The sequence below is a fragment of the Pararge aegeria genome, chromosome 17 (assembly GCF_905163445.1).
Source record: "Pararge aegeria chromosome 17, ilParAegt1.1, whole genome shotgun sequence".
Lineage (NCBI taxonomy): Eukaryota > Metazoa > Arthropoda > Insecta > Lepidoptera > Nymphalidae > Pararge > Pararge aegeria.
In genome coordinates, this window is record NC_053196.1 from 2,943,852 (window position 1) to 2,969,013 (window position 25,162).

Here is a 25,162-nt window from a genome sequence, read left to right on the forward strand (position 1 = left end):
TATATATATAGACCGCCTTTGCGCATCTTATATATATATTTTTTTTATTGTTTTGTTATTTCTTGTTTTCGCTTTTAATTTGTGCAATAAAGACTTTATCTATCTATCTATCTATCATTTTATAACTCTTACAATGCCTATCCTTAAGTTTTTTATAACTCGTACTGGAGATTTTATTCATTTTATATCATCTGCATACCCTGTGCATACCCTCTTTGCACGCCACTGGATGTTTGTACATGTTTGAAAATAGGAATCAAAGTCTAGCTAATCGTGAATCCTTTGCCCACAGCATATGCCCGTACCATGGCGGAGTCTGCTGACGTCGCCGCCGGTATGGGCCATCGTGGTTACGCACGGTGCGTCTGTATTCGGTTACTTCACAGTGGTCAACCAGCTACCCACGTACATCGAGAGCATCCTGCATTACGACATTAAGCACGTGAGTTATTTTCAACACATTTTATCGTGTAAGATTTTTACCTTTATACCCACAGAGGTAAGCCAAAGTCAAAGTAATAAACTTATTTTTTTTTGACCGGAAAAAAATTTTTTCGTTTATACGCAGTGTTCCAGATCACGTATATAAATGACGTTGTTTGTAAGATCTATCAATAAACAAAACTTCTTAAACATAAGATTTGGTGCTTTAATTAGGTTTCACTGTTTTAAAGGTACCAGCGACTTTTAAACCAAAAATGAATACCTGCTTACTTAATAAAGTCAAAGTCAAATATTTCTTTATTCAAATAGACATTCAATGGGACTTTAGATGCGTACATTACATGTAATATATGACATGAAAGTGAGTTGATGGCGATAACTAAATTCGTTAACTTAAAACTAAAGCTAGGAGGGTTCTAAACGTGCCCTGGTCTAAGAAGAAGCCCACTACAAAATTAGCCGGTTTTTTTTATCACCATCTCACATTGTCATTTAAACCTATTTTAAAAACTTACATAAACCGTGTACAAGACTAATTTTGAAGAAACAAAACCGGTCCACTTTAGTAGTGTTTCTCGAACCTTTAGTTATTTAGGAGTTGACAGTTATCATTTTACAGGGTGCCACCCAAACGCATACCAAAAAATTCATTCAAATCGGTCCAGCTGTCTAGGAGGAGTTCAGTGACATACACACGCACACAAGAAATATATGTATAAAGATATAGCGATTTTAATTTTATAATATACATTATAGTTATATATATTATTTAAATTTACATAAGATTCTGCATTGTCGCATTAGGATAACTTTGTCCTGTTATGACAAAATGATAATTTATTTTATAATACATATATGCATTATAAATTTATAAAATTGATAATTCCTCCAAGTGTAGGTAAAAACACTAATAAAAATTATAAAATTACACAAAAGCAATGTGTCATCTCTTGTTTCAAACGTGTCTCATTGTAATATGGACCTTTGAAAAAGTAGATCGAAACTGCAACGTTTCCTACTAGATGACGCTACAGTCGCTATAAGACTGATGTGAAAGGCATATACTAATTTCGGCATCGACGGTAGGAGAGCCGTAGCTTATATGGTGAAAGCGCTCAGGCCGCGATTGGTTCAAATCCTGTCGGTTCCGAAATTTTTTATATGCATTTGAAATTTATAAAATTACGCCTCAGGTTGGTGGACACTGGGCGGGCACGAAGGACGTGTGAATTGCATGCTCTGAGAAGTGTTGCTCAGTTTATAGACGATGGTTTTCCACATACAGCCAATTATTTAATAGCAATAATTATATATATATAAAAGGCAAAGGTGACTGACTGACTGATCTATAAACGCACAGCTCTAACCACTTGACGGATCGGGCTGAAATTTTGCACACAGATAGTTATTACAACGCAGGCATCCGCTAAGAAAGGATTTTTGAAAATTCCTCCCCTAAAAGGGTTAAATGGGGGATGAAGGTTTGTATAAAATCCTTCATTTATCAATTAATTTTTTTAAGTTACATCCATGAAAGTTTGATTATAGGTTTTCTATTAAAAATAAAGAAATACGTTTTTTAAAATTTTTAAAGCCATCAAATAGGGGATGAAAATTTATATGAAAGTTTCTGATTTTTTAAGTAATTTACGTTCATATTTTTCTATTAGCAGCAATACTTTTTTTAAACCTTTGTATTCAAAATTTACCAAATCAAAAATTTTACTTAACGTGAGCGTAGCCGCGACCAAAAAGTAAACTTAAAAAGTGGAATTAATTTTATTATAAGATTTTTTAAAAATATCCCTAATGATCTATATCGCGAACGAGAAAAATTTCAAATAAAAATTATAATAAAAAACAATCTTAACAAATCTCAATTGAACATGTTATATTATGCGCGTCCGCTAGAAAATTCCCAGTACATTGATTTATTGCCAAGAAAATACAATATATATACGTAATTGCTACTTTATTTCAACACGTGTATATAACATAGTGATTAATGCTTATCCGCAGAAACAATGTAGCCGTAAATCTTAAGCATTATGAACAGTAGTACGTGCATCTCATACCTTCATACATAAAAGCGGTGCTTCTCTTAAAGTTTTGCTGATAGATATTTTAATTTTATAGTCCGGTCAGTGGCGTGCATAAAGGGCAGGGTTGCCAGATCGATTCTTCCTGTTATCGGGAAAAATAACCAATTTTTCGGGATTTTAGGGCTTTGGTCGGGAGAATTAAAAAAATAAGTTAATTATATTAATTATACATAATATATTAAGTAAACAAACATATTTTTGCATTGCACATTATTTGTGACACATAAGATAAGAACCGAATGAGCATTTTTATTGTTTTTGTTCTTGCCATAAGTATTTGTCATTTTTTTTTGTGTCTTGTTTGCAAGTTTCGTTTGACGAAAATGTGAACTTAAAATTATCGAACTGGTTTTTCGGGAGATTATTTGCTTTGTCGGGAGTCCAGAGGACATACAAAAATTCGGGAGAATCCCGCCAATTTTGACGGCCGATTGGCGCAGTGGGCAGCGACCCTGCTTTCTGAGTCCAAGGCCGTGGGTTCGATTCTCACAACTGGAAAATGTTTGTGTGAAGATCATGAATGTTTTTCAGTTTCTGGGTGTTTATATGTATATTATAAGTATTTATGTATATTATTCATAAAAATATTCATCAGTTATCTTAGTACCCGTAACACAAGGTACGCTTACTTTGGGACTAGATGGCGGTGTGTGTACTGTCGTAGTATATTTATTTATTTAATTCCCGACCGACTGGCAACCCTAATAGAGGGTATGCAGATGATATAAAATTAAAAAAATCTCTAGTACGAGTTATAAAAAACTTAAGGATAGGCATTTTAAGAGTTATTATAAGCATCCCCTCAAGTATTAAAACGCGTACTGGAGATTTTCTTCATTGTATATCATCTGCATACCCTGTGCATACCTACCCTTTATGCACGCCACTGAGTCCGGTGGGCTTCGGCGGCGGCTAGGTACTACCCTTTTTATAGTAAGTAATAATATGACTAACCAAGCATATTTTTGCTCGCCAAGAGGTGGGTACTGTCAGTAGGTGGTGGTGTCTGTCAGTTAACGCACACCGAGTGATTCACCAACTTCAAATGTAACTTTTTTATTCTTTATTGCTATTATAAGTGAATATAAATAGACAAAAAACATCCATGATATTTATACACACTCATGATATTTTTAAATCTCTTTTTATTATTTAAACTAACGGTCACGATAACGAGCGAAATACTTCACTTGTCGAGTTGTTTTTTTATAGGCTTCAGTATTTTGAAGAATAGAAGTCCATTACTTTTCATGGTATAACTAGATGTAGTTTAATTATTATAATCTCAATTTTATTGTAATGAATGAGATTATGAGGCGTGCAGTTTTTATTTTCCAACTATTTTTTTTTAACTCCATAAATATCTATTGCATTCTCAAGCTAGTGTGTTATGAAGTTTACCTAAAGTGTAATTATTATAAAATGTAACGAGTTAGAAATTGCTTAATCATTTGTAATTAAAATTATATCGAGGCATTTATACCCTAGGCATAATACATACGATTTAACAATATTTTCGTTTGCGGTTAAAATATTTGTTCAAACTTTAGATCATGAAGTGGTTTTTTGTTTATTGTAAAAATACGTGTTTTCGTGACGTAAGAGCTTCTTTGTGCTCGCTATGTAAATGCATTTTTCCCACAAAAGATCATTTTGTGTAGGTAAACAATACATTACTGGCGAGCAGATCGGGACCGCAGCGCCAGTAAAAACAATCGTTTTTTTTTAAATTTAACTAAAAGTTAGTCTTTGACCGTAATATTCTGGTACCTGGTTGTAAGTATTGATGTACTCTAAGACGGACGGACAGGCTAACGGAACAGGCTAACCCAGAGCTTCCCACCCATGGCTCGCGGTGCCCTGGTACACATTGAAACAAGCTAAACCAACAATAAACCAACAATAATAATTGTATTATTATTGTTGGTTAATTTTGGTTAATTCAACCGCATCGACGTTAAATTTTTTGAGTTGGGAAAGTCAGTTTGAAAAACTGTGCCAATTTTATTTTTAATGAAAAAAAGGAAATCTTTTAGTTTTTTGTGCATATCTGCCTAACTAACCTATCTATTTCAACAAACTAGAGTTGTTAATGTGCCGCCGGCTTAAAAAGGTTGGGAACCCCTGGGCTAACTTGTTTGGGTCGAGGCAGTTATATAAAACCCATAACCCCGGCCGGCATCCAGTGGCGTGCATCTCATAGATGCAAATAAGCAGTGCATACCCTGACCTCAGGGCCTCTCAGACCATAAGGACGACTTAAAATTTAAAGATTGAAAAAAAATTAAACAAGTTATAGAAAACTATAAAAGCGCCATCTAGTTAAAACCGGCCGCACTTCTATGTAAATCAATGGACAAGTCCCGTGTCATGGTTTAGAACTAAAATAGACAAACTGCATAATATTTCGACTATATTTTAATTTTGAGTTGTAAACAGTATCCCTAAATAAAAAATAACGCTTTAAATATAATTTAAATCTCATAAAATTAGCTGGGGCTTTCACGATTAAGTATCCATTGCCGGGCAAATCGTTTAATCGTCGCTCGAATTAATGCGCCGCGTCGCCGCGGTCTCCATAGAAGCACGGCGATTGAATGCATCTGTCGTTACTTGTGTGCACCAGCACACAAGGAAGTTCTGGTGTGTAGTGATAAAATCGCGTGCGTGCTTACACAAAATTTGGCTCTTTCTATGTGTGCGAGTTTTCCAGGTTTCCAGTATAGGGGTCTCGCTTGTGTGCAAATCTTAAAAGCACTGCTTACGGAAATTTGAAATCCAAATGTATGCTTTGTTTTTTTATAAGCACAAGTAATTTGCTTTGTTTGTTATTGTTTTAAAAGGCAATAATTCTTTTTTGTAGTTAAAAAATTTATCAATGAATTTTATTACATTCAAGGTCTTTAGAAATTTATAAGTACCTAATTTGTTCAAAAAGTATATTAAAATAACCAAATTAAAAGTTGCCGAATTATGTTAAATAAATTATTAACGTATGCCAGGTGCCATTGGTAACTGATGAAGTAATATTCTTCAAATGACAACTTTTAATAGCATTTGTGTACTAAGAAAATATTACGGACATATTTTGACTATGATATTCTCATTATCGCTGGCGATCGCTCAGCGCCATTATTGTTTACCTTTTACCTTCTGTCATAACAACTTATATACACCGAATTAGAACTAATTGTTGAATTAACGGTTGTTTGTAAATAGTTACAATTATTATTGTTAACATTAACCTTTGTGACAGTGTACTGTTTGTAAATGAATGATGAAGTTCTTATATTCGGCGTGTGATCTGATGGTTAAGTGTGCTTGGAAAATGTAGGTAAGTTTAGAGCTAATTCTTAACTAACGTTTAATTGAGATTATTCGTAAAGGAAGGAATGCACCTACAAGGAGCGGCACGTAAAAAGAGCTCTGACTGACTTACAGAAACAGGCGAATAGCAGTGATCAATGTTTTGTTTCATTATTTATTTATAATAATACCTATGTTTGTTTATTGTTTACACTAAAAAACATTATTTAATGTAATTGCCGCAATGGCAGACAATTTTAAAAACTCGCTAGTCGGTCGTCTCAGAGCTTACTATACCTACTGGAAATAGGAGATGATGAGAAGATCTACATGGGTATCACAAACAATGTTAGGTTAGGTACCTATTCACAAATAAAATTATACAGTAACATCAAAATAACATGTTCAGTACCTATTTTTTTTTATGCATACCCTGACCGAAAACCCTATGCACGCCACTGCCGGCATCTATGCGACATTGGAACGCTCAATTGACGGCACGTCCTTGTCTGTAAGAGATGGCAACTAGCTACGGCCCAAGTGGTAACTCCCAGCAGACCAGACTAGGGAAAGGTCAGAAATTATATGATTATCCTCTGTCGGGGATCAAACCCAGGACTTCCCACAAATAATACTAAAGCGGCCACCACTACGCCAGGAAGGTCGACAAACTATAAAAATAAACTAAAACTCAAATATACCTTACACACGCCCTTATGATATGTTTATATATATGCATTATTTTTTAGGGTATAACGTTTCTTCAAAGCGGATTAGCGAGCTTTCCTAATAAAAAAGTCGAACTAAATATCTGGGTTCGCCTTCGATTTTCGTAACTAAACATCTCTGATAAAAGGCTTGTTTTACTGTCTGCTTTTGCCCAGTTTTTATTCAGCAAACTTGCAGGGATGGCGAACCATTGGCACGCTCATTAAAAAATTTAGCTTTTTAGTACAGGAATAACGATACGTAGCAAAATAACTAATTTTAATTGAAATAGATTATTAAAAAGTCTCAGGCAACTTTAAAGTGGGGCATATGTAATGAACCAATTCGAGCTTATAACTTTTGTTTAGTTTTAGGTTGGTTTTCATTTTGTGTGCAGTTTGCTTTTAGGCATTTTTATATTCTACTAGCGCTCCCTCGCGACTTCGTCCGCGTATAAGTCAACCTTAAAAGCTAGACATATTATGCTGACGTACGCTGTCAAAAGAAAAAGAAAAACCCCGATTTTGAAACTGATTTTGAACTTCTTCATGGGTGCTTTGCTCCTATTGGTTTTAGCGCGATGATATATTATCAGATATATTAGCCTAACCTTCCGATAATTGGGCAAATCAACACTAAAATAAGTTTTTTCAGTAGTTCTTAAGATCATCGCGACGATCAAACTGTTGGTTAGCAGGCCATAAATAAACCAGTGATCATGCCAGTAATTAGAGAAAAGATCTCTAAATACTCGAACGATCTTGTTAAACGCCTCTAAAATATCCCTGAGCTGTGTTTAAGACTTAGATACCAGTTAACCTTTTAGTATTTAAATATATTTCTTTAAATAAATCATCGATATGAAAAAAAACTTGGTTTTACGTAAGTAAACTATTAATAAACAAAAAGTTGTGATTACCAACTTTGAGCTTTCGTTTAAATATTTTATTTGTTTATTTGGAGTTAGACAAGATAAACACGGCTGATGCAAGATTCTCACTATTGCATCATATAAGGGGGCCTCATGTAGTCTTATTACAAGATTTACTCGCTCGCAATCGAGGAGTCGCTTTCGAGCAAGGAAATACTTGAACATCTGAGTAAAATCTCTTATTTGCATTGTGTTGGTGCTCAAATTGGCCTAGAATTCTTATACTCGAGCTTTTGACACAATGTTTATAAGCTAAAATCAAAAGTACAGGATTTCTGACTTTAAAAATGAGTGACGTTAGGCCCATTTTACTTCGATGAGGAGTCGTTTTCGAGTTGAATGCTAGAAAATGACTCTTCGATTGCCAGCGAGCAAATTTGTACTAAGGCTACAGGTTTCATACGTTAGACAGCAGGTTTTCGCACCTTGAACGGGTACACAAATTCTTAGCGAGATCTATTTTGGAATGGATTATTAATAAAAGGAAGAAACCGTTTTGCCATAAAAACCAAAATTAGATTTTACATCTTTTCAACTAAATTGAAATGTTTGCGGTTGCCTCTTTTTAAGATTGCATGATTTTTCGAACAAAGTTAAACATTTCTTTATTCAAATGAGCATTAAATAAATAAATATACTACGACAATAAACACATCGCCATCTAGCCCCAAAGTAAGCGTAGCTTGTGTTATTGGTACTGAGATAGCTGATGAATATTTTTATTTATGAATATAATACACATAAATACTTATAATATACAGATAAACACCCAGACACTGAAAAACATTCATGTTCATCACACAAACATTTTCCTTGCACTCAGAAATCAGGGTCGGTGCCCACTGCGCCACTCGGCCGTCAAAATATAGTAGTGAGATGATGGGGGAATGTACTTACAAAAAGTATCGAGGGTTCGATACGCGGCCTATACATCGGGAAATAGGTAACATTTTATTCTGGAAAACTACAAAGCGTATAATGTCCCGACCTTTAAAACATTTAGACTACTAAATGCTACTTAGAGCTTTTTGTGGCAGACCTTGTCCGAGGAAGCACTACCGCGATTCTTATTTCTGTTGCCCGGTTTGATGGGCATGGGTTGTCGATGTAAGTAACTAAATGAGGCGTAATGTTGATGGACCGGGGACTCAGGGTGGCATAAAAAAGCTTGGGTGTGAACAATTGCTCTAACCAGGTTGCTTCCTAAATATTTTCAAATGACAATGTGAGATGGTGATAACAAAAAGAACACCTGGCTAAGTTTGTTGTGGGCTTCTTCTTAGACCAGGGCGCGTTTGGTACCCTCGTAGTCTTCGGTTTATGTTTACGAATGTAGTTATCGCCATCACTTCTCACTGCTATGTACACTTTTTGTTTACAATCAACGCATCAAAAGTGCCATCTATGTGCCTATTTGAATAAAGAAATATTTTTCTTTGACTTTGACTTTTGACTTTGCACTTGTTCCTTATATGCGCGGGTGGACGTGTTCCTTATATGCCCTCGAAGTGTTTGCTAAGTTTATAAGCGATGGTTTTCAACTAATCATCAGGTACCTATCATGGTCCGTTAATTTTTAGGGTATAGATATCCGCTAAAAAAGGGTTTTACTGCCTCCGTGTTAGAGTTAAAGAGGGATTAGAAGATTAATGGAGTTCACCCTAATAATTTGACACTGTATTTGTAAAGATGGTGATTTCACAGTCCAATATAAATATAATCATTTATTTACCCAAATCGAAGACGCGGGTTAAAGTGCACGAATGCGGAAATACCTATTAAGTAGAATATTTTATTTTATTAGTCTGGAGCAGAGGTTATCAACATTTCAAAGTTCAACTTGACGGGTTTTTCATTAACACAAATTTTTATGTTATTTCAAAACTAAATCCGAACTTCTGCTCTTGCTAAGTTATTCTAATAGTAAAATGTTGGACTAGGTTTGGGTTGGTTGATAAGCTATTGGGTATTTCTTCTAAGAGATTTTCAATATCAGAGTTGAGTTGGGCGATATTTCACTGCCGTGCCTCCGACACCCAGATCCCCGCATTGGAGCTGCGTCAAGGGTCTATGCTCTTTATATCTCTATCTTATGTATAGCCTTTGCTTAATATAATACTTATAGTATCCTATTGTTAAGCAAAGTGAAGATATTGAAGATGTTTTCAAAAATATAATAACATAAAAAACGTAAGTAGTAGGGACGAAGTTAAAAAATATCAGAACAAGATTTTGCATCATAAACATCAGCCTGTCTTTAAGTTTGAAGAGACATCCCGAGCACATAATGTGGCAAGAAGATTGCCGTCAGCCAGTTCAAATTGTAATGATGTAAGGAGTATAACGATACCTAATACAGCTGAGCTATTCAGAAGTTATGGCGAAGTAAATAAGTAAATCATCGAAGTAAATCACATACACATCTTTGTTGATAATTTTTTTTTTGTTACTTTAATACCCAACCAACTTAATCAAACTATCGTGATTCGCGGTATAAACCTGTTCGAATTATCTTTCGAATCTGTCAAAGATAAAAAAAGAAACAAAAAGTGGACCACAGTTCAGCACCCCTGACGGTCCCAGACAACAGACTGTGGGTTGATTGTTATGCAATTCGGTTCCGTACACGTAATTGTGAGATATGGCTGAACGCGCGCGGCCTCTTTGTTCTGTCGCAGTTAGGTTTAATATACCTACTTGAGACTCTATTTTACTACTTAAGTTACTAGTAGATAGGTAACTACTTAAGATTCGAAGACCTAGTATTAATTAAAAGTTAAAACGTAGACCAAATGAGACCTAGCAGTAAAAGTTATTTCCAAGTGCCAAGTTATATATAAGTTGAAAGTTTCTTGGCGCCTCAAAGTAGGGTGGGCAAAAAGCAATTAAAGTTGCATAGTGCAAAAATGAACTTTAGCAGTATCATAATAAAGGCACTGTTTATATATTCTACCTTGCGTACGTCATTTACATCATCTTCAGATCTGGTATGATTACCTTATCCATTTTGCAATCTAGGCTGGGCATAATCTGTTAGAAGCGATACGATTTTATTACCTTTAGCCCGATCTCGTTAAAGCGGTAGAACCTGACTGATTTCGGGATTTTTTTCCATATTATACCTATATGCTCTGGTAATGACTACGTTTGTTATTACAAGAGCATATATAATACGCGAGACGCAAATTACTCTGTGCCCTTCAAAATTTGGTTTGGTTGATAACCTGTCGGTTCCGAAAATTTGTATATGCATTTATAAATATATAAAATTGATAATTCCTCCAAGTGTAGGTTAAAACACTAATAAAAAAATTATAGAGGTCGGTATATACCCAACCTTTGCAGATCCATTATTATTGTGCAGCGCCATTTTGATTATCGCTAAATTAATTACATGTAATTTCCTTTCAAATACCCACTCGAGGCTTTAATTAGATATTGCGGGTAATTCTTTGAAAAACAACTTGCTTAGATCCGTTCGATAAGATATTGTTGACTATATGGTTGTTTGATTAGAGAAATAATAACATTCTAAGAATCTTTAATACACGTAAGTACCTATTATTTGAATAGCCTCGAGGACCTAGTCTAGATACTAGTCTAACTAGTAATATTTGTCATCATCATCTTCATTAACCCATAACAGACTAAAGGCCTCTCCCAAAGGGAGGGTTTCTATATACCAGACTGAGCTGCACGGTTAGCATGGGCAGGAGACAATTATTTATTTATTTCGGTAGAATCTGCTTTCTGCACCGGTGGTAGAGTCACTACAAATATACATACTTGACGTTTCAAAAGTGCTTATAAAGTAGGTAGGTAGGTGTACTTGAAATAAATGAATTTGAATTGAATTGAATATTTATTTATACACTTTATTTGGACACCACAAGTAGGAAAAAAAAACAATGGACACAAAAAAAAAAACTTAAAAAGTAGGATACAAAGGGCGGCCTTATCGCTTAGTAGCGATCTCTTCCAGGCAACCTTAGGATTGAGAAAACCATGGGAAACCGATTGGTGGGGTGTATTATTATTGTTTTTATAATTATCTCCCCGGGAAATGGATAAAAATTTATCTTCTCCCACAGCTTTATCTACTCTCAGAGCATTGGCGCATAAGTGGAAATAATATCCAAATAATGTATGTGTAATAATAAATGGGGTCAAACTTCTCCTATTCCTTGTTCTCGTGCTTTAACAGGGGGACTCGTTAATTATATCCCCTGACAGGGGATATAATCGGGGGGGGGGGGATATATTTTTTGTCTCCTGCCTGTGCTAGCTTGCTAAGTCTAAGTCAAAGTCAAAAATATGTTTATTCAAGTAGGCCCATAGGTGGCACTTTTGATGCGTACATAAGAATTACACGTTAGTGAGATGATGGCGATAACCACATTCGTAAACTTAAAACTAAAGCTACGAGGGTTCCAAACGCGTCCTGGTCTAAGAAGAAGCCCACAACAAACTTAGCCGGGATTTTTCTTTTTTTTTCCTTGGTGATCTCGGTAGATGCTAGTGGTAGCACAGAGGACGCTAATGCCCGTTCTCATACATACAGTCAAAATCAAAATTCAAAAGTCAAAAGTCAAATATTTCTAAAAGGTTAGATGGGAATTTCGATGCGTGCAATACATAAAGAACGTTTACCAATTAGTGAGATGATGGCAATAATCGTCTTAAGACTAAAGCTGACAACAATACGTTGAAGTCGTTTTAGCTTTTTCTTTGATCCTATTTCCATTAGGCTATTTAAGTGGCAGTTATTTTCCCCCGGAGAGTGTAAAGGGACCCATACACGGGCCGGGGTCGCTCCATCCATGGCTTCAAGTTGGCCGTTCTTATTTAAAGCGATTGCGATGTGGCGACGGCAGATTGGATGACAGTTAGCACCATTTCATTTTCCGAGGCTGTCGTACGAGGCGAGGAAGCGAATATAACGAAGCCAGTAGCGCTGTCTGTGCTACAACTGTCGTCTACTGCGATCACCTAGCCGTCTGCCAAGCGTGGTGATTATGGGCTAACGCTATGGAGAGCATTTGGTCCAACAGTGGACTGATACAGGCTATTGATGAAATCGTTGATGATATTGACAATACACCATAGATTTCTCTTTCTGCCTGAAACCGTGAATCAATTTATTACCACCTATGAAAACAATTAATTAACACCTACGTCAACATGTTGGATGTACAATATTCAAGCAAAAAAAAAAAATGCACTTATAAATTGAATGTGATTCAATTAAAAACATCTACCAATTGCACAAATAAATGGAATAAATTTCAATTTATTAGTGCAATTGCTAGATTGTTACATTTAATAAAAATACATAATAAGTAAATTCCATTGCGCTGTTAATTTAATTCAAAATTCATTTGAAATAATTTGTATAAAATATATCTAGTTAAAGACACCGATCGTCCCGTGTATGGGAACCTTAATGCGACAGGGTGCACTATAAATACGTAGGTTCTAAAAATAGGCTGGTATGCATTGGAAATAGCTCCTGCTAAATGCTGAGAATGCAAGGCAGGCGCCGGCGTAAGTGCAGTGTGCTGTCGTTTTATTAAATTCTTTTATACTCAGCCAACAAAGCTGTTTGCACAATACTTTTAATTTCATAAAACCAACCTCCAATGGTAGGTACTGCACGGCTAGCATTAATTTTTTTTTTTTAATTTTATTTAGCCCAAACTGTTATAACTAAGAATAATGACGAAAATATGACGAAGAAATCTTTCGACATTTAATGGACGGGGAATATTCGGAGGAAGGGTAGAAGACCCTTAGGTTGAGATACTAATGAACTTTAAACGCATGAAATTCTGTTTAGTGTATATTCCATTCTCTAAAAATTGACGTTTAGACAATCCATACTCTGTAACTTCACAGTAAAATGCAATTTATCTACCTTGTTATGAAGAACAAAGTCGTACAAACATCTACAGGATGCGCTCTTGTAAAAAAAAAGGATTAAAATTACAGAATTTGCTTCTCCAAATTTACAACATTAGGTTTTGCTTTTTTAACGTTACTGTTTATCGATACTCGAAAACGACTCCAGGACTGCGAGCTTGCAAATCTGATGCTAAGTATTCTAAAACCTTTCTCCAGGATTGGACTAACAAAGTCTATTTAAAATCCGACTCGACTTCAAACATACAATGTGTAACGGAATTACGAAATACTGTTGAAGGGTGCATAATTGTATTTCATAAGGAATCACCCTGCGAAAGATTAAATCAAAAGAAGCATATTTATTTTTCCATACAAAGTAATTTAAAACATTCCCAGTGTTTACTTTTGACAACCCTATTGAAGACAGAAGACCGATACGTGCATAGTCCTGCGCTAAGCGCCGCGTACCTAATTAAGTAACAGGAGTCAATTGATTTTACTTTTGCATGTGACGTTAGGGCTGTATCTTATTTCCAGTAAAAACCAGGCAATGGTTTTCACAAAAACTATTAGCGTTTCGGTTTCACAGATACGTCTCAGGAGACAGTAATTAATGTACCTCGAAAGCCTCTGAGGTATTATTTCGGTTTTCATTATACGTTTCATAGTTCAGCTGGAATAAATTTGGTTTGTTTGTCCTCAGAACGGTCTGCTATCCTCGCTGCCGTACTTGGGCAAGTATTTGTGCGCGCTTGCGTCGTCTGTGCTGGCAGACTCCCTGAGACGTAGCGGCCGCCTCTCCACGACCGCTGCGAGGAAACTCTTCACCGGCTTCGCTGTTGGACTACCCGGTATTGTGGCAAAGTCAAATCCAAAGTCAAATTTCGTGGTCTAGCTTACAATACCGCGCAAGTGAAATTACCAAAGTTTTCATGACACGCAAAAGTACTCAATTTATTATGCAAGAATTATAAAGATCAATAAACTCAGTTGCAGTGTAACATTACAAAGGAAAACCTTTGTTTTTACACAACTTTGGTTACAATACGATTGACGAATTTCTTAACGACAAGCCGCCTTTACGAAAAGCTAGATCAAATTCTAAATTAATGAATTCTAGATTATGAAAATTAAGCTTAGTTTGTTATACTCCGCAAAAAGCAGGAGAATCTGTATGGTGTAGTTTATAATTTCTTCAAACCTTATACTCCACACCAAACAGATATTCGGCAATGTACCCTCTACGCACGTTTCGCTCCGAAACCGGAGCATACTCAGGAGATGATTACAGTGAATAATTGTTATGTGTCTTAACGGGTGTCGGTTTCGGAGCGAAACGTGCGTAGAGTGTACATTGCCGAATATCTGCTTGGTGTGGAGTATGAAGATTGAAGAAATTATAAATTACACCATACAGATTCTCCTGCTTATCGCGGGGCAAATTAAGTTTGATTATCATAATATATCATAGAATTCCGCAAAGTAACGCCTGCTTTCTATCCAATAATTTATAAAGTTTGTCTCGGTCAAGGTATCATGATGCTGGTGCAGGCGTTCTACGGCCACGACAGGATATGGTCCATCGCAATCTTCACTCTGGCCCTCACCATTAACGGAGCAGTCACTGCCGGCTACCTCGGCAACGGTTTAGACATCGCGCCCAAGTTCAGCGGTACCTTTCATATCTATTAATTCTACATGTCTAAAATCTTCATGTCAACCGATCACGGTCATTGCTGGACATAGTAGGGCTTTTGTAGGCAGTACCAAATACCACAGTGTTGTCACTGCCACTTGGGTCTAGCGGCTTTTTTCGCTGATGACTCGTCTGATGTCATCTGTCCACCACGTTGCGGGTCTACCAACGCTGTGTTTACAAGCGCGAGGTCGGGATGAACGTCCATGTATAAAAACTAAAAAGTTCGCGGTGGTTTGTGCAGGTACAGACTACGCACTCGGACAAACTAAAGAATCCACATCCATTCTTTAGATCTCTACATAGTACATAGGATCTTTAAACTATGCAACGGATTTTAGTGCAGTATTCATCTATAGATACAGTAATTCAAGAGGAAGGTTTATATGTGCTAAACCTGCATATTATAGTAGAGAAAAGCTAAGAAATTCAAAGATTTGTAATGTGATGTCGTAATAATCATATTTTTGTGTGCTTACATTACAAGTGCTAGCAAAACCTATCGAGATAGATTAAATAAATGTACTACGGGAGTTGTATTATTATTAATCACTCCCAAAATGTCGCACCCATGTTCAGATGGGGTGGGTCGATTATTATTTTAACTTTGTTATTGCAGGAACTATCTTCGGTATCGCAAACACACTGTCTTCCTTCGGCGGCTGGCTCTCCACTTTCATGGTTGGGGAACTTACCAAGCATGACGTAAGTACAACTTTTTGAACTATCTGTCTAACAAGTAGTCAACGTTTTCGTTCCAAAAAAAGACTGCTTTGACCAGTTAATATATTCAAACGATACCAGGTAACCAAAATTCATTAACCTTTTTCAATATGAGCGTTAGCTGGGTTGACTGACAGCTCGGGTTCGATCTTTTACTTAGCAGCGCGGCGGCCTGAAGTTTGTTTTTTCAAAGTTTCCAATGACTCTGTGTAAATTATATGATACAAAAAAGTAGACCTGCGCTTAGCAGCGGGTCGATAATAGGATTAAATTGACACTTAACATAAATTGGTTAAAGAGCGGTTTGATATAGCGTCCCCAAATCAAATTAAATGGCGAAATCGGTTCCCCAGATACGTAGGTTGCTCAGGAATATTTCTTCTATTGCTGCGGCCTTTAACCAACATTGGGTTAAACAATAATGCTATATGAATTATATAAAAATGCATATGCAATGCATGACATCGACGGTAGAGCCTGTAGCTTAGTGGCAAAGCCGGTAGCTTAGTGGTCAAAGCTGGTAGCTTAGTGGTCAAAGCCGGTAGCTTAGTAGTCTAAGCGCTCAGTTTTGTAATTTTTATATGCATTATAATTTTTTTTTAAAGTAGTACGCCAGTCGGCGGCTACTTGCCTAGCCGCCGATTGGCGTAGTTGGCAGCGACCCTGCTTTCCAGTTGTGGGATGGCCGTGGGTTCGATTCCCACAACTAGAAAATGTTTGTGTGATGAACATAAGTGTTTTTCAGTGTCTGGTTGTTTATCTGTATATTATATGTATTTATGTAAATTATTCATACAAGTATTCATCAGTCATCTTTGCACCCATAACACAGGCTACGATTACTTTGGGGCTAGATGGCGATGTGTGTATTGTCCGAGTATATTTATTTATTTAAGTACCGTCTCAATATGCTAGCTGACATTATTAATTTATTATTTCTTACAGAAAACCTATTACCAATGGCAGAAGGTGTTCTTCATATTGGCGGGAACATATGCCTTCGGGGCGCTAGTGTTCGTGATCTTCGGCTCCGGAGAACTGCAGCCGTGGAGCTCGCCCCGCCCCGAACCTGAGGAGAAGAACGAGGAAGAACCGCTCAATGAACAGAAAGTGTGAGGAATGTGTGTGAAGGTGTGATAGGCCAACCAATTGGTAACAATAGTCTAAAAGCTTCATAAATGGTCTATAACAGTCTATGCTAGACTAAAGGCCTCTCCCAACGGGAGGGTTAATTAATCACCTCGTATGACATTAAGCTCGGTGTTACTTTATTGGTTTTGTGGTTAGCACGCTCGAGATCAGTTCACGGGGTCCTGGGATCGGTTCTTGGTTCAAGCCAAAAATTGTATTTCTTTTGTGTCAAGAATATATAGGTAGAAAATAAGGATGGTCATTGATGTCCGAAGCTTCTCGGACTTAGGACTAATCTAGGGTTTTCGGAGTAAACCCTAGATTAGTCCTAAGTCCGAAAAGTCGACCCAAGTCGAGGTCCGAGTCCACGCAGGACACACCCTGAGTCGACGTCCCTCCTTCCCCCCGATTTCGTGCGCTCGCCCCAAGGCCCCGGTGACGCCGTTGGAACCCTTCAAATGCTCATCAGCTACTGTCCTTCCGCGAGGAAAGGCCCTTACTGGTATCAATAGTAAGGGACCTTTATAGTGTCGGGACGCTTATTTTTTTCGAAGTCAGCATTATCACAGATAGATAGTCATACAGAGGTAAGTGCAGGACTATTAAAAAACCTTATTGCCTTCAATAGTAAGGGATCTACATAACTTCTATACATTGTCGCGACGCTATCTAGTGTCGGCATTTACCACAAGATCAAAGGGGTGCACCTAATGTATCTCTTCTTTATAACAACTGTAAACTGTATACGGTACTGGGCCATAAGTTATAAGGTAGAACTTTAACTGAGCCCATTTCCAATTGGTTTGTCTATTTTATTATTAAGGTAGCTTATAACATATGTTGATGCTGTACCAAATTAATAACTGGTTACTACTAAAAATTAATTTTTATTAAATTTGTAATATCGACATATGATGTTTTATCGATTTTTTAATAGCAAAACTACAAATATTAGATAGAGAGAGGAATTCATCCACAAAACTTATATAACTTTAATATGGCTTTACCAGCCTTTATAACAGGATAGCGTAAGCTAGAAGCACATACCATTCGAATATTTACAGACTGATTACAATTGTTGCTAATTTATATACAAATATAATATAATGTGAGTAAGCGAAATTTTGATTCATTCGTTTTGAACAAAAAATAAAAATTAAAACATTGAATCAATGTTTTCTATAACTTTGTGTAACGAATTATTGTAAATGTCACGGCAGTTCAAAAAAATGGACGTCAGGTGGATCATATTATTCATTGTTCTCAGGTTCATCGTAAAAATTATCCGTCGTTGAAATCGTAAATTGGTTCAAAAATCGAACATGGTCCAACCATGTTCGTTTTTTGAACGTCAATTTTGACACCTTATAGAATACCTGTCCAGTTCGACCTCGCAAGTAGTAGTAGATTTGATTGTAATAAATTATAAATTATACACATTGCGTCATGGAAAAAAGATAACCTTAACTTAGCGTAACCTAGTGTTCCCCCAAGTATGACCCCCAACTTATTAAGTTATTTACCTCAAGTTTGGAGTTAAATTCAATACAATTCTTGGTTTTATGGTAATTTTGATGTTTCGTTAAGATTTTACATTTGATAGTCTTTTCTTACGAAAATAGCATCTACGTTATGGGAGGGATCTTATTTTTCATCCGAGATTCCACTGTAAGTGTTATGTACGATTGGAAATTAAACACCGCCTCTTAGACACGATATCCAAGAATTTCAACTTCCGTGACGAGATAGGGGCCCTGATTCTTTGTGACATTAAAATGATTTTTGTAACTAGAAATGTAACACATTTAAAACACCCAAATTTTAGTACACAATTTTAATGTCACGGAGAATTAAGGTCCCGTATTGTTTTGTCTCCGTGTGCTTAGCCGTTTTTCGTCATTTAAAATGAAATATAAAAAACCAAAAAAAAAAAATGTCGGAAGATGGTTAGTATACAAATTTATGTGCTAAAAAATATGAAATAGGCGTGACTGGAAAATAAAAAAAAAAAGATATAAAATTTGATTATATTACTTTAGCGGCGTTACTATTTTTCAACAACATTCATTAGATTCCTTGGCGACGTTTAAAAATAGACGTAAAAAGAACCAATATAATGTGTCTATAGAATACTTCGAAATACACTTTATTTTGCACGTCACAAAGCTCCATTTCAATACTTTAATTTCATACTATATATCGAGCACAAACAGAACTTTGGAACAAAAAAATTTAAAATTGAATATTTGCATAAACAAAACTGTATGGGCTCCCCGCACACAGGTAATATTACTGACAATATTCTGCATAATGACAATTATGTGTGCGGCTATTGAAGTGTTCAAGTATTAGTAAAAAATATTGTCAATATTTTTACTGTCAAAAATATTGATTCTGTGCGGGCAGCTTATCAACATGAGAAGAAAAAATAGGGTTCTTTTTCTGCATTAATTACATTTTCCAGCGACGTCTATGAAGAAAAAAAAAAACAAAAAAAGGCTGTTTTAGGAAACGTTTTAGTTATAAGACGATTGTGATTTATTTATAATAACGTACCGGCACCGCGCAACGGACTCGCTCTGCATCACAAAGTTGGAAACCCGACTCACTGTTATTACTATTTAGTAGTTTTAGTGCTAGGGGACAAGAAATCCTGCATAAGGATCATCTCGAAAGGGGTACAGCGATACCACCTATCTAAACTAAAACTCGATTTTAGAGATACTCGTCATTGTTTTCCATTACGCATTACTGTCGACATTTTTCTTTCTTATATACCTACTATGAAAATTCTAAATTAGCTATACTCAAAAAAGCAGAAGAATCTGTAGGGTGTAATTTATAATTACTTCCAACTTTTTAATCCACACAAGACAGACCTTCGGCAATGTACTACTCGGTATGTGGCATACCGAGTAGTACATTGCCGAAGATTAACAATTGTGCATTTTAAAGTCAACATCTCCTGAAGATGCTCCGTTGTCGGAGCGAAACGTGCATAAATAGTATAATAATAACAATAACTTTTATTTCAGGCATCAAGGCTGATATTTTTTGTTATTAAAAATAAATTATTTATGCATAACAAAGATAATTTACAATTATAAACAAAAATTAATACATAATATTTAAATATGCGATTCACTGCCGCTCCAATCCATTTGAAATGGCACAGCAGTGACTCATCCAAAAAAAAAAAAAAATTAAAGATTTTAAACTAAGATTTTCGTGGATCAACATTTCTTAAATATAGTCCAACGGGTTCATACTACGATAATATTTTGGATTTGTCGATATTCCGACCCAGTTGCATAGATCGTGGTCACGACGGGACTCACTCAAAATATTATCGTGGTATGTACACGTTGAACTACATTTAAGAAAAAAAAAATAAAAAAATATTGATGAAATTATAAATTACACCATAGAGATTCTCCTGCTTTTCGCGGAGTATAGCAAATTAAGTTTTATTTTCTTAATATATCGTCGATTTCTGCAAAATAACGCCTTCTTCTACCCAATATTTTTTTTTTATAGTTATTACTAGCGACCCGCCCCGGCTTCGCACTTGTGCAATGAAGATACCTAACTGTACTCCGTACTTTAATTAATCTCGTAAGGTTTAAGAAGCTTGTGCAATGTAAGCGCAAAAAATAATGTTTGTATCACATTACTAATCTTTGAATTTATTTTATTTTCTCTACTATAATATGCATATTTACTACATATAAACCTTTCTCTTGAATGAATATATCTATTGCTGTAAACTTAGAATCCGAAGCATAATTTAAAATATCTAACCGTACAAACAGCGGGTGCGATTTTTTTATAAAATAAAGGCGAGATAAATTATAGTGAGAAAAAGAAAAAAGTGAAGAACTAATTCATGTATAAAAACACGAGTAGGTATGTGTTTGGCTATTAATTTACCCTTTATAAACAATGCAGGATTTCTTGTAATTTATTTTATTTAGAATTTATTAAGTATTCTAAAGTAAGTATAGGTACGTATTGATTATTTATTTTTCTACTGCGACAGTTTATTAAATTTATAAACTTATATTTTACCAGTGAAACTGCGTAATTTTATAATGGAGGCTAACATTCTTCTTTTAGTATACGTTTTTTTTATCTCAACAAGTTAAATTCATTAGCAATATTGTAAACTCCATAGCGGCTATGCTTGCCTGGTAACCAAAACTTCAAATTCTCTATCTTTTTTATCAAGCCCCTTTTTTATCCTATACAATAAATAATAAAGTCCTATAAAATAATCCTTTAAGCCTGATTTACATTTGCATTAATTAAGTAGAGAGTTCTACGTAATTAAAATATCACTTGCTTCAACAGTGTAGGAAAACATAGCGAGGATAACTGCATGCCTGAGAGTTCACCATAGATCAAAATTCTTTTATTTCAAATAGGCCTAGTTTAAGCTTTTTTGAAACGTAAAGGCGGTCTGTTTGTAGTGACTCTACCACCGACATGTTCTCAAAGGTGTATGGAGTCCACCAATCCGAACTGGGCCAGTGTGGTGGACTACTACTACTACTACTACTACTACTACCACCCCTTCTCGTTGTGGAAGGAGACCCGTGTCCAGTAATGGGTTGATATGATGATGATGAAGTAAATGGTTCAGTTTTTTATCATTGGCTAGTTTAGTTCTGTAAGTAACAAGTTGTGGTAAATGTTATACGACGATAAGAAAGAGAACGTAATTCCACTTTGATTACTTGTGTATCTGTCCAAACCACGATAAAGAGTTTTGCACTGACCGGGACTGCAAGTTACTCGCTTCTTAACTAATGCATGTGTAAATCAGGCTTAAATGAGGAATAGAGTTGACCTTTTCAGAGGTCTTGTGAGCAATATGTCAAAACTACCTTACTACTCTTTTAAAAAAACTACTAAGTTAAATGCTTAATGAGTAGTTATTTAAATCCTAGTAGCCTTAATACAAGATTTGCTAGATCTCAATAGAGCATTTCTAGTAATGAACTCTGTATCGTCAAACTTTGACGGTCAAAGTATAATGGACCAAATTTCATTGTTTTAAAGTCGCAAATCCTGTACTTTAAACGATTGTTTTACAAACTTTTTGTTAAAACCGTGAGCTAAAGAATTGTAGGCAAATTTGAGCTTTAATAAAATACAAATAAGGCCCATTTTACTCCTATGCTCCGATTGCAGGCAAGCGAATCTTGCACTAAGGCCACAACCAATATAAGTAAGTTAGCCTCCGTTATAACCATAGACAAGCCCTGGAACTTATCGTAAGACATAGATGTAAGATTATGCCATGAACGCACTTAGCTTTATATTTACTACAGACAATGCATTATACTCTGTTCACACTGATGGTAACTGGCACCATTCCGTTTACGGTTTTCCTTCAGAACATTAGTTCGGAATTTATTCTTAAATTTTATCCGCAGAAATGAGTGACTGCTTTTGAAGTCGGCCTACACCGGATTTTTTTTAAATATATCCGTATATTATGTGAAACTTCGAATTTATTTGAAATTTTGAAATTTATTGTACATTATTACATAAAAAAACTACATTATTCTACTTGCTTTTCAAAATAATTAACACTTCGTCCGCGTATAAGTCAACCTCAAAAGATAGACATATGAGAGCAACTTGGTCTTACATGATTTTATTGAAACTAACCGTTTACGCAGCGCACGCAGCTGTAGGCTCTCAAAAGGAAAAAAAACCCCTGATTTTAAAACATTCTTAATTGGTGCTTTGCTCCTATTTGTCTTAGCGTAATAACATAGCACTTAAAGCCTTCCTCCATAAATGGACTACCCAACACTATTTTTTTTTATCGGACCTAGTTCCTGAGATCATCGCGTTGAAGTAAACAAACAAACTCTTCAGCTTTATATATTAGTATAAGTTTTAAGAAACCTACAGTCTTCTATAGCTTAGGTGAATATTTTAAGTAGGTATGTGTATGCATACTTTTTCATTTGTATTCTCATAGCATAACAATTAGTTTCATAGAAGTCCGCTGATTGGAGATTTCTTTAATGTTAATGTTTAAACCGTATGTATGTAGAGCTAGTTTCAATCAGTGTGAATAGATGTGTAAGTTATTCGTGCATTTCGACAACTGTGATAGAGGGGCTTGTCTATGGATGTGATCACTTGTAACTATTTTAGTAAGAGCTCCAGGTTTTTATACTAATTTTGGAATTAAAAATATGTACCGCGATACAGTTTATTATTAGTTCCTAAATTACTATCAGTATTTCGTGATCGTTTGGGCTCGCGCATCAACAACATGCTTTTGTTTTCGCAATAGTTTACTGTCACGAAAAACTTATGGAAGGTCCAGAGTAGAATTTGGTGAATTTATGTTTTAAAACTACTTTATAGCCTTTATAACTTCGTCGTTTAATAACATTTCTACAAGATTAATGAGACAACGGAAAAAAATATTAGTAATTTTATTCTTACCCACAGTGTTTACCCCGTCGTATATATTTGCTAACGAGCAAAGATATACGACGGGGTAAACGGGATGCTTTATTAATATTTTTCTTCGATTACCGCATTCCCCCTTAACGAGGATGGATAACAAGAGCTAGATGGAACTATTTTTTTTTAATAATTTTATTCAAATCCGTATTCTTTTTGACGGGGACTTGGTAAACGAGTATCTTGTGACTACATCATTGTGTTATGATTGCGTAGACGAAACTATTGCGGAGACAAATAATACAATGACCTCTATTGATACGACTGGATAGGCAGATGTCCCTTTGTTTTTGTCTTTAATGGACTGACGCCATTTTAGACACAGGTCGTATATACCCACTGAAAGGATACTGAAAGGTATATACCCAGTTATAAAAATACAAAGAAACGCGAGTGTCCGAGGAACTATAATTACAATTAATAAAAACTAATAAAGGCTTCAGCGTTCCTTTCTTGGAGACCGAGTTCGATCCACTCACTTTTCGAGCAATTAGTAGTAATTTAAATATCACTTGTTTTAACGGTGAAGGAAAACATCGTGAGGAAACCTGCATGCCTGAGAGTTCTCCATAATGTTCTCAACGGCGTGTGAAATCCACCAATCCGCACTTTGGCAGCATAGTAACCTGACAGCCGATTGGCGCAGTTTGCAGCAACCCTGCATTCTGAGCCCAGGGCCGTGGGTTCTATTCCCACAACTGGAAAATGTTTGTGTGATGAGCATGAATGTTTGTCAGTGCTGGGTGTTTATATGTATATTCTAAGTATTTATGCAAATTATTCATAAAAATATTCATCAGTCGTCAACCCGAGAAGGGTTAGACCGGGTTTCTGAGACGAGATCCGTGCCCTGTAGTGGGCCGGTGATGGGTTGATGATGAAAACTATATGCAAGTTCCAGAGACACTCGTATGTCATATTCGTGGCTTAAAATGGGTTTATTTATGCTGTCATTTATATAGGTACAGACAGTCCAGTGTTAAACAATAGAGGCCAGTGGTGATACATGTACGCGGTCCATAACGCCATTTAGGTGGCCACAGACAAAATATGCAGGGTACATATATGCTGTTTTGTGTTGTATCCCAGAAAACTAGCTAATTGTACTTTTTCTTTCTGAATATCAGAGAAATAATGAGAAACAATAATAATAATAATGTTAATGAGAAATTTCTCAGAGAAAAATTGACCAAGTATATGATCGGTTAATGAGGTGTGAGAAGAATTATACTGTTTCCACGATACCGTAGAAAATTAGTTTCACTGCACATACTTAGTACCTGCAATGTTATAGTGTCTGTGGGATGTATTTCAGTTTATTGTTCATATTTATGAGCCGCTTGGTATTTTCAATTAATTTTAAGTTATTATAGAATTATCAGTAATAACATTATTAAACTGCATACAATTTTATTTCGGCAATTTTACTAAAAACGAGTGGATAAAATATGCATTTATCAAAATAATTGTGAATGCTTTGAATTTAATCAAAAAATAATGTTTGGTATTTATTTTATATTTACAGCATTTATTTTCTGAAATTGTAATAATAAAATTAAAGCTAATTCCCAAATGCTAAGTTAATAATTTGATTGTTTTTTACATCATTGAATTAGTGGATTTGTACAAGTAGAATGTGCCCTTATCTTTTATGCAGTTTAAAGTTTTAATCTAATTAGATAATCATTACAATTTACCATTAATATTAAAATATCGGATTTATTAATC

At 35.5% G+C, this 25,162-nt stretch overlaps 1 protein-coding gene across 2 annotated transcripts in view; it reads left to right on the plus strand.

Moving 5' to 3' along the window:
- Positions 1 to 17,464, plus strand: part of LOC120630985 (sialin) — a 76,697-nt gene extending 59,233 nt beyond the window's left edge. For both annotated transcript variants that reach the window (XM_039900367.1, XM_039900368.1), the window contains exons 8-12: positions 293 to 442; positions 14,096 to 14,243; positions 14,924 to 15,064; positions 15,708 to 15,793; positions 16,757 to 17,464. In XM_039900367.1, coding sequence (XP_039756301.1) covers positions 293 to 442; positions 14,096 to 14,243; positions 14,924 to 15,064; positions 15,708 to 15,793; positions 16,757 to 16,927 — 696 coding nt within the window. In that variant the 3' untranslated portion in view covers positions 16,928 to 17,464. The remainder of the gene's footprint in view (positions 1 to 292; positions 443 to 14,095; positions 14,244 to 14,923; positions 15,065 to 15,707; positions 15,794 to 16,756) is intronic.
- Positions 17,465 to 25,162: the final 7,698 nt, after the last annotated feature.